At 43.2% G+C, this 10,702-nt stretch overlaps 1 protein-coding gene across 1 annotated transcript; it reads left to right on the top strand.

Moving 5' to 3' along the window:
* The first annotated feature begins 298 nt into the window (after positions 1-298).
* LOC148121441 (cytochrome P450 2E1-like) lies at positions 299-10,399 on the top strand. Its single transcript, XM_087908301.1, has 9 exons — positions 299-441; positions 1,219-1,377; positions 3,820-3,969; positions 4,444-4,604; positions 4,910-5,086; positions 5,882-6,023; positions 8,484-8,671; positions 9,157-9,298; positions 10,088-10,399. The coding sequence occupies exons 3-9, from the start codon at positions 3,894-3,896 to the stop codon at positions 10,270-10,272; spliced, it is 1,071 nt and encodes a 356-aa protein (XP_087764427.1). The 5' UTR covers positions 299-441; positions 1,219-1,377; positions 3,820-3,893; the 3' UTR covers positions 10,273-10,399.
* Positions 10,400-10,702: the final 303 nt, after the last annotated feature.

Here is a 10,702-nt window from a genome sequence, read left to right as displayed (position 1 = left end):
AGCACTGTGGTAGGTGCCAGCAACCAGAGTATTGCCAGAACCAAGCCTCACCCATGTCAGATCATGCAACTTCTACGACGCAACAGCTACAAGGTTCAGCCTTTGAAATGATAGCCAAGTGCAGCTAATAATAAACCAGTGCTTTAGGCCAAGGAAGAAGATTGTTTTATTGGCTGATGAGTCACCCTCCTTCTCAATGACACGTTATAAAAATTGTTTTCCTCAGGAAATTCCCACAAGTTTACGCAGGAGCCCAGAAGCACCATGGCTGTTCTTGGCATCACAGTTGCCTTGCTGGTGTGGGTGGTCACCCTCCTGATGATATCTGTCTGGAAACAGATCTATAGCAGTTGGAACCTACCCCCAGGACCCTTCCCACTTCCTTTCTTTGGAAATGTTCTTCAGGTGGATTTGAAGGATATCCCCAAGTCCTTCAACAAGGTAAGAGAAATATTGCTGCAACAAGGAAACAAGTTAGAGATTAGATATCGTGCATATAGATCAACCTCATTGTCAGTTGCTATCCAATGACAGATTATCATGATATTTGCATTACATCTGTTTTACAGTCCAGTCCATCTTGGACATGTAACACTCACAGTGAGTAGTGCCATGCATGACCAGATGCCCCATGCAGCTGGTATCATCATATGCCAACTGTGATATAACAACAGGTGTACTCCAGCTGGCATCAGCCTGTGTCTAAGAACAGACTGAAAGGGAAATGGAAATATTGAGCCAACTGTGATTCACCAGAATAACAACATCTGCCTTTTGCTAATTCTGTGAACACTGCATGGGCTAGCCAACACCAAAATGCTTCTAGGCATGAAATTGATGCTTGATGTCTGTGTTCCAGGTTGTCTTTGCTAATGACAGGGTAGCTATAGGTTTCAGGATCATTGACTCCAAGTTAGCTGGTAGTATCCTGGCATGCAGAACCTTCACTTTGGGAACAAACAATAGGGTGATTAACATTGTCACTTATTAAACAACCACAGAGAAGAGAATTGTGTCTGGACAGAGGAAAGGGCCCCTACAAACACAGCAACTTTAGGTGAAGAGAGTCTCTCCACAACAGACTGGACAAATATGACCTTTCCCCAAAGTCCTCTAACTCTCCGTGAATAGCAGGAACAATAACAGGAGATGAGGGCAGTGTAGAGCAGGCTGACTCCCTTCTACCCCGTGCTCCACTTTGTGCATTGGTCCCTGTAGCTGGCAAAGCGCTTCGGGCCAGTATTCACACTACATATGGCTCAAGACGCGTCGTGGTCCTGCATGGCTACAAGGCTGTCAAGGAGGTGCTACTGAACCACAAAAATGAGTTCTCTGGCCGAGGGGACATTCCTGTGTTCCAGGAGTATAGGAACAAGGGTAAGTTGGCTTTCTGGGTCACTGGAGGGGGGCATACTAACAGGGAGAATGATGTACATACCATTTAATCCCCCCAATATTAACAAACTGTAGTGACAGTAACAGAATGAAGACAGAAAGGCAAAGACTCAGATGATGGCTTGTACTTGCATGGAACCGGCTTTGAGAGTTGTACTGAGTAGGTACTGTGAACCCCATGAGAGGCCCTCTAGGCCCACACCCTCTGCATTTCTTGGGATTCTTTACACACAGCCTCAACCGTCAACTGGTGTAGATGGTTCCACACACCCAAGTGCTTTCACTGAGCATGAGGTAATTAACCTGCCTGGCATTCTGTTTGTAGGGATGGACCAGACTTTAGGTCTTTGCCTTTGCTTTCCTCTATTGTAGTTGGTAATCTGCAGAGAGACAGAGACAGAGAGAAAGAGAGAGCTGTGCTGTCCTGAGTCTATCTCACCTGTTCCCTCCTGCAGCAGGGAAGTCTGGAATGCAAGCTGACTAACCATTTACACAACTCCACCTTCTACTGAGTGTGGGCACCTAGAACTAGGAATGCTCCCAGCTCACTAGTGCCATCTGCTTGCCCAGCCTCCACCTTATCTGACCTTTTGGCTTCCTCTTTGTAAGCAGGTATCCCAAAGCAGACAAGAGAAAAGTGTCCCATAATTCTGCCTGAGTCGGTTCTGGTGATAAATTTCTACAAAGCTTTTTCCTTTTGTGTGAGATTTTACATCAGTGCTTGGCCTGATGTCTTATCCTCCGTGTCCACCTTGGTTTCCCAGTCTGTGGTCCAAAACTATCTTGCCTCGAGCAGTAGCATTTGATGTTCCTTAGTCAGTACTGGGGCTTTCTGTACAAACAGAAGTAACTGTCTCAGCCCTTGTCATAGGAGTTACAAAAATGTATCAAGCAAAGTGACAAGGACCTTCTGGAAAGAGCATAACCCTTTATGTGGGACCCTTACCTGTCCTCCAGTCAAGATCAGAAAATGGAACAGTAGAATTAGGTTCTGCATCTCCACAGGATAGATTTAAGAGGCATTTTCTGCTTCTATCTAGAGGCTCCAAAATCCTATTTTTATGCATGCCACACAGACCAGAAGGGCTTGTAAAATCAGTTGGGCCTTAGGTAAGGGATGACTTTGAGTCTCCAGTGTTTATTATATGAGTGTATGGCAATGTACCAAAATAACTACACACATCATTTGAGTAAATGTTGAGAAAACATGGTCTCTCCTGGACACTCAGCCTAGTGAAAGGCCCCCTTACTGCAGTAGTAGGCTAGCAGCTTTGCCATTCTCTCAGGCATCGGGACACTCCTTAACCTTCAGGATAAAACTGAAGTCAAGTCTGACCCACAGCTCTTATTCATACCACATACTTCCCTGTCCCCTCTCAGGCTGGCCATCGCTTGTTCTAAAAAGTTCTTTAGACCACAGTAAGCATATGTCTCCTGAGAACTTTCACATGTTCTGCAGGGTGTTTCACTAGGCATCTCACATGTGATTAGGCAGTTAATATAGGAGAGATTATGAAATGCAAGCAAGCACTGCACCCCATGTGGATATTACTCACTATCGTTTGTCTCAGAATGCTCAGAGCCTAGAAGGTGTCATATACACAGTAGATAGCAAAACATTATTTACTGAAGAAATGATTATGGAAAAGTAAGAAAAGAAGGGGGTAAAGAACAAGAAAGAACTCCTGGAGTGTAGAGAGACCTGAAGGGCTTTACTAGGCAAAACTGGGTGGGACTGGGTGGAGCAGGCCCTGGATACTTTGAACTGGCTCCAGGAGACAATTAACAAGCAAGCCATCAGTCAAGATGACTTAAATTCAGATTTGAGGATTGAAAAGGCTCACAGAATTAACTGAGCTAGAGATGGAAGAAAAGAAAAAAATAGTTTCAGATTGCTGATTCCCATTGTCTTCATGGGGTCATTGGGTTGTGTTCCAGGAGGACAAAGAATACTTCAAAGGGAAAGGGCTCCACAACATTTCACTGAGGAGGGATAGTACTCAGTCTTTCTAGCTTAATTTCTCCCAAAATGGGAAGTCCTGTGACCTTTAGATTTTAGTAAAGAATGTTTCTCTGAAACCAGAAAGCTGTGAATTGAAGTGCTTGCGATGTGAAGGTTAAAATCCATGAGTTCAGAAATGATGCTAAGAATTCTATCAAGAGGCAGAAAAAAGGAGAGAGCCACTTTTGGAGTGGCTGCCTATAATTTATTTAGCATGGTAAAGGTTCAGAGCAAAGTATGAAACCAAAGAAATTAACTGGTACTAAGAAGAAACAACTAGAAAACACAGCCTTCTGGTCCCTTCTCTTGTGCTTCTTCTGCACCTGAACATCCTACCCAGGACCCAAGACCATTTCCCCCTCCTCCCTGCTTCTCCATGAATTGACTATTTGGAGTAACTCCTATTGGTCCCTTTGTCTTAGGGATTATTTTCAATAATGGACCCACTTGGAAGGACGTCCGGCGGTTTTCCCTAAGCATTCTCCGTGACTATGGGATGGGGAAACAGGGCAATGAGGTCCGCATCCAGAGAGAGTCACGCTTCCTGGTGGAGGAGCTCAAGAAGACCAAGGGTTCGTATCTCAGCAGTCGAAAAGGATCACAGCTAGGCTCCCAAGGACACTGAACAACCTAGAGGCAGTCGGTAGCTAAAGTGTTGGTCCCTGGGCACTACCTTTCAATTTGAGTTTCAGTTCTTCCCAGAAGAGAAAGGCTGACTGCCAGCTGTGGTTGTTGTACTCTACATAGCATCAAAAAGTAAAGACACTGGGAGACCCAAAAATTCACTATGTCAGATGGTAGTGGCTCACACCTTTAATCCCAGCACTTTGGAAGGCAGAGGTAGGTGGATCTCTGTGTGTTCAAGGCCAGCCTGGTATACAGAGCAAGTTCCAGGATAGGTTCCAAAGCTACAGAGAAACCCTGTCTCGAAAAATCAAAATCAAAGGAAAACAAAATAATTCTTTATGTCCTCAGTGAGAACTCATGAAGACCGAGTTAGCTAGGGAAGGCCACAGTGAGATGGTTACACTCTACCTGTTTTTCAGGCCAGCCTTTCGACCCCACCTTCCTGATTGGCTGTGCACCCTTCAATGTCATTGCGGACATCCTCTTCAACAAACGTTTCGATTACAATGACAAGAAGGCTCTGAGGCTCATGAGTTTGTTCAATGAAAACTTCTACCTGCTGAGTACTCCCTGGATCCAGGTGACAATGCTCCTCCTCTTCCATGAACCTTTGGTTGCATTGTTTACATTAGAAGGAGAAAAATTCAGGTTGTGTGGGAGAGATAGGCCTAGAAAAGCAAAGAGCAGGAGCTTGCAAGAAGGCATCTGACTAGGTTGGCTCAGTACCCTTCTCACTTCAGTACCTGTGTCTTCTCACATGTACACATTCCTAGCCACACTACCCCCAAAAGACAGGTGGACCCAATGTTCTAAATTGTATGGTAAAGGCAACATAAATTCATTGTTTGGAAGTTCCTATCAGTTACATAGTTTTCTTCTCCTTAGCTTTACAATAACTTTGCGGATTATCTGCGATACCTACCTGGAAGTCATAGAAAATTAATGAAAAATATATCTGAAATAAAACAGTACGCACTGGAAAAAGCCAAGGAACACCTTCAGTCACTGGACTCCAACTGTCCCCGGGATGTGACTGACTGTTTGCTTAAAGAGATGGAAAAGGTACTGGACGAGATGGGCTTGCTGGGGTGGGGCAGAATGCACAGTTCTTACATTATAATGGACTTGTTGGTGTTCAGACTGAGCACCATGGTTGCATTTTGATATTCATGGTTTTTCATAAACATGCTTGGCTTCAGCATGATCACTATGCTCTTCTCCGGTCATTTTTGGAGGGAAGGTTCCCTCTGTTCAGCTCCCTGCAGGCCAAGATAAACTGCAACCCTTTGGAGAATCTAGTCTTGCCTGAGAAAACTTCAGTACCCCTTTCAGTATTTATTATCCAAGTTTGCTTGGCTTTTAGGATTCTAGGCCTCTCCAGTTTCATATTCCTGCAGCCTCTAGGACCACTTAGACTGCTACCCCTTACTTTCTTTTTGTAATGGCTTTAAAACATGTAAAATCCTACACTGATTTCCTCTAGATCATTTCCATTTTAGAATCCCTTATGATTAGCTCAACCTCCCCCAGTCTCTGGTCCAAAAGCTCAGCCCTGAGCCTAAAAAGAAGCAGAGACTAGCTCCTGCAGCTTAGGAGAGTGTCATCATTATTAGACAACTCTGGCTCTAATGAGAAGGCTACGGCCCTGTAGTTTGGGTAAGAAAGCCTTCCCTGTGCTTAGCCTGTTTCCTGGAAGCATTGGCTTCGGCCATCATGAGGTAGAGATGGCTGTTTTCTGGTACTACAAGTAGAGTCTGACATAACCTTGTCCCTCCCTGCTGAAGAGCAATAGGCATTACCTTCTTACACCTGAAGAGCTCTATCTCACCATGTCCCTATCTGTCTCCAACTTCACAGGAAAAACACAGCAAAGAACCCATCTACACAATGGAAAATATTTCTGTGACTTTGGCCGACATGTTCTTTGCAGGGACAGAGACCACCAGCACAACCATGAGATATGGGCTCCTGATTCTCATGAAATACCCAGAGATTGAAGGTACATAAATGAGAAGCTGAACTCCCATGTGGAACAGCTGAGCCTAATAGATCACCTTGTGCAAGCCGGGCTACAGCTGCTGTTCAGTGGCTGCTTACTGACCTTCTCAGTGCTCCAAGATCACTGAAAGAATTTCTTTAAGGGCACAGACCTTATTGCCAAGGCCTAGTAACCTAAGCTGGCTGTTCCCCTACACACTCCACTGGGATGCCTATGACCCAGTGATGAAATGGAGAGGGGAATGAGTCTGTGCTCTGCACTGTAAATAACTTATTTACAAAGAAGAAAATAATGTTCCCATTTCCCCTAAGAAAGACTTTTTGAGTCATAGGCTGAAACAGGCCTAGTGGCTAGGTTGGAGTCATCCCAGAGCATCTTACCTCTGAGGACTCTGAAGTAGAGATTGAGAGAGAAGCAATCAAGGCAGTCCCAAATACGCTTCACTTTCTCTTCAAGACAGGAGTAAGTCTGTGCCTGAAGCAGGTACAGGAGCCTTAACCCAGTATGCAGGTCATATGTACATTTGCCAGATAGAGGCAGTGTGATGACCCCTACATGTAAATCGATGGGAATTACCTTTAGGAGAGGAATTGAGAGGGGGTTACAATCTAAGATGAAGGTACCCAAAGTCATGAAACCCTGCCATTCTCTGAGATGCGTGTAGATCTGGGCAGCTACTAATGACAAAGCAATGCTTCCCAAGAACATGGCTGTGTATCTGTCGGCCATCATGAGGTAGAGATGGCTGTTTCCTGGTACTACAAGATTTGAGTTCTGGCCTTTCTGTAAGCAATGCTGACATCTCACAGAAAAATGAAAACTGAAGATGATTAAAGTCTAAGGAGGGAGATATTCAAATTACAGTACCTAGAATGTTGACTACAGGGAAACATGAACTAAAAATGTTTTCAATTATTAATTTAATAAATTTCAAGTATAGACAAAGAGAAAGCAAATGGCAGGAACCCATACATCTGTTACCAAATTGAACATCTACTGACATTTTGTTTTGTTTACTTTGGAGCTCTTAACAAATCAAAGATTATATGGCTAGCCAGAGCCCAACCAACTCACTCTTCCCTGTCTCACTCCCCAGACATGATGAAATTTCAGGACCACTATGTAGCATTCCCATGTGACTTGGACATTTAATATAAACTAACTATCAATACAACATAACTCATTATTTTTATACATGCCTTAATATTATACCATATCATATACAACTTAATGCCCCTTGCTTTTTTCACTCCACATATTGTTATTGTCTGATGTTGGGTCATAGATGCTGCAGTAGAGAGAGAAGCTCACCAAGATAATAAGCCTTCATTGTCCCAAGGGGCAGAGAGGTACAGCCTTCTTGGAAAAGACTGACACATGACTAGCTCATGCCAATTACTTTATGCAAACAACCACAAGGTTAATTGGGGTTGGGAAAGGTTCCAGCTACCAAAGTAATCTTGTTCTTGCTGTCCATGAGAGCAAACAACCCACACAAATCTCAGTCCCTTCTCATTTTGGCAAGCCAGAAGCAAAAGTAAGAAGTCTAGGTCTGCCAGGAGTGTCATGGGACCAAGGTCGGTGTAGCTGCAAGCTCTCAGGGAGCACCAAGTGCAGACTCTCCAGAGAAACAATTCTTCAAGGTTTAAATAGTCTCAAAACAATTTCTTAGTCTCTACTGATTAACCCAAACATAGCAATGACTTTGTTGAAATGCTTCTCTTACAGTCAGACACAAAAGCTTTACTGTACATTTCACTTAAATACAGCCTTTAGTTACATATCACTACACATTATAGAGACCATAGTGAATTCCAAACACAGAAAGACTAAGAAACTTGGCAAAGACTGCTGTTACCTCTGTTGTAATCACAGGGACTTTCAGATTTCAAGATTTATATTCTAGTCTGTCACCCTCTTCTTATTTCTAACAATAGTAAGCTAGCCTAGGGTGATAATGCAAAAATTTCTCTTCAAGAAGAAATGTTCAAGATCCTTTTGCTATCTATACTCCTCATATGAAGAGAATTGGGGAAAACTATCACCAGCTATAACAATGGATGCTCAAACTTCGTGTCAATTGTGAAGAATCTCACAGATCTTAGCTTTCAATGACATATGAGAGGAAACGATTTAACAATTCAAAGTACCTGAGGATTATAAATTCAGGTTAAGGTGCTCCATAAGTATACAATGGGTGGCTTGGCAGATGAATAGAAGGTAATTAGATAGCTGTGTGGGTGGATAAAGGGATCAGGGAATAGCTGGATAGATGGATGAGTAGGTGAGTGAGAGTGTAGAGGGTGGCCAAGTGAAGAGGTAGGTGGATGGAAAAGTGGGTGGGTTACATTGGCAGATAAGTGAGCAGATGGATGGAAGTAATTCTATATATTGGTGGATAGTAGGTGAACATCAATTCTGAATTAAACCTTTAAATTGATCTCACTTATGTCTTGACAGAGAAACTTCATGAAGAAATTGACAGGGTTATTGGGCCAAGTCGTGTCCCCACTTTCAAAGACAGACTGGATATGCCCTACATGGATGCTGTGGTGCATGAGATTCAGAGATTCATCAGTCTTATCCCCTCCAACCTGCCCCATGAAGCAACCCAAGATACCAAGTTCCGAGGATATGTCATTCCCAAGGTGAGGCATGAACCAGAGAGCCCTTCATGGGCATTGTCCTGTTAGTTTATCACCTAAGTTGCCCTTCAGGACTGGAACTCAAGGACACCTTTACCACCTTTACCAGTGGCTGCAATGTAGGAATCAAGTCAGTATTCTTACCCTGCAGAACACTTCACCCACAGTCACCTTAATAACCCTGTGAACCAAAAAATGAAGGGAATCGTGGAAAAATGTCTCTTTCTACTGATCCATAGGACTTGTAGAACATTATAACACAGATCCCATGGCATCACTAACCCAACCTGGGATGCACACTATGGCCTTCCTCTTCACTTATATGTGATCCCTAGCTCTTTTCTATGTAATCCTTAAATAGAGAACACTTCAAATAAAAATATGCTGTCCTACATAATTAACATTCCAACAGCCCTCTTCACAAGGGTCTTCCAGATGAAAGCCTATGTTTTCTTAACTTGACTAATAGGAACTTCTACTTCTTCCAGGGTACAGTTGTGATTCCAACTCTGGACTCCCTTCTATACGACAGCCAAGAATTTCCAGATCCAGAGAAGTTTAATCCTGAGCATTTTCTGAATGAAAATGGGAAGTTCAAGTACAGTGACTATTTCAAGCCATTTTCTGCAGGTAAGCAGAGTTCTGGGGTCAAACCATCCCTGGGAAATTGTCTTCTCCAATCCTATGCCTACTTCCCATGTGCTCTTCACCTATCCTAGATGACGACTGCCGTCCCTACCTCCCATGCCCTTGTAACACATAACACAAGTATGTTCCTCTCTGTTCAGAGAAGTCAGATGTCATATTTCACCAGAAGTCCTGGAAATGAGGACTGGGTTGATTATTTTATCACAGAGTGGACATTTTCTAGTTAGACTGTTAAATTGTTAAGCTGTCTCTACTTTAACCAGATGCTATAAAAAGCTCTCAAAACTATATTACCTAATTCTTCATAAGTTTCCAAAAAATTGCTAATTTGTTCTTTAGCTGCCTGGACTCTTTTTAGCAAGCATCTGGACCTTCCAGGTGGTCCCATCTCAGAGCCTCACCAAGGGTTCCAGTAAAGGGAGAGTCGCAGTCAGTTTGATAACTTTAACCACCTATGTTTGCATAGGCTTCCCTGTTCCACCTTCCTGTAGTTATGACAGAGAAGCTTTGGGTCCACTTCCCTACAATACCACATGCTTATGCAGCAGAGTTCTGAATGAGTGGTGTCAAAAGTTGGCCCAAGTCAACATCAATGACACTCTTGTTCTCTGACATATGACCACTGATGTTCAGGGACCAATGGGCAGCGTCAGGAAATCCTTTCAGGTGGTTTCCCTGAAGCCTTCTGCCACACTTCCAATACCTCAATGTTAGAAGTGTAAGCTCTACAAGGATCCCTCCGTACCTCACCATCACTGTTGTTACTTCTAGGAAAACGTGTGTGTACTGGAGAAGGCCTGGCTCGCATGGAATTGTTTCTGCTCTTGTCTGCTATTCTGCAGCACTTTAATCTGAAGTCTCTGGTTGACCCAAAGGACATCGACCTCAATCCTGTCACAGTTGGCTTTGGCAATGTCCCACCTGAATATAAACTTTGTGTCATTCCCCGCTCATGAGACCTGGTAACTGCCTGTCTCAAGTGAAAAGTCAACAGAGATGCCCATTATTATCCCTTAAAATGTAACTATATAGAGAGTTCCTATCATAAAATGGAAAAAATAAATAAAATCTTGATGAATTGTATATTAGTTGTGGACTTAGTGAGAACCTTGTCCCCTTGGCTATGTAAAAGTTCCCCAGTGGGTGAATACTATTCCATAGCCAACAGTGTAAGATCTTCCAATCTGTCTATCCCTGACTTCTCTTGAGTATTTGTTTGGATATGTGGGATGATCCTGGTTATCTACCCATCACAAAACCCCAAATTTAACCGTATATTCAAAGTTCTCTTACCATATAAAGTAACATATTCATAGGTTCTTGGGATTATAATATAGATACTTTAGACTGGTCCCTCTTTCCAACTCAACTATTTGGGTGCACTAC

Source organism: Myodes glareolus, chromosome 7, assembly GCF_982192425.1.
Source record: "Myodes glareolus chromosome 7, mMyoGla1.1, whole genome shotgun sequence".
NCBI lineage: Eukaryota > Metazoa > Chordata > Mammalia > Rodentia > Cricetidae > Myodes > Myodes glareolus.
This window is presented reverse-complemented; position numbering and strand designations above follow the sequence as displayed.

Excerpts from the sequence above, each read along its gene's own strand:
- LOC148121441 (XM_087908301.1), top strand. The coding sequence starts at position 3,894 with ATGGGGAAACAGGGCAATGAGGTCCGCATCCAGAGAGAGTCACGCTTC. Across the intron at positions 5,087-5,881 it reads TGCTTAAAGAGATGGAAAAG|GAAAAACACAGCAAAGAACC; the intron begins GTACTGGACGAG and ends CCAACTTCACAG. Across the intron at positions 6,024-8,483 it reads GAAATACCCAGAGATTGAAG|AGAAACTTCATGAAGAAATT; the intron begins GTACATAAATGA and ends ATGTCTTGACAG.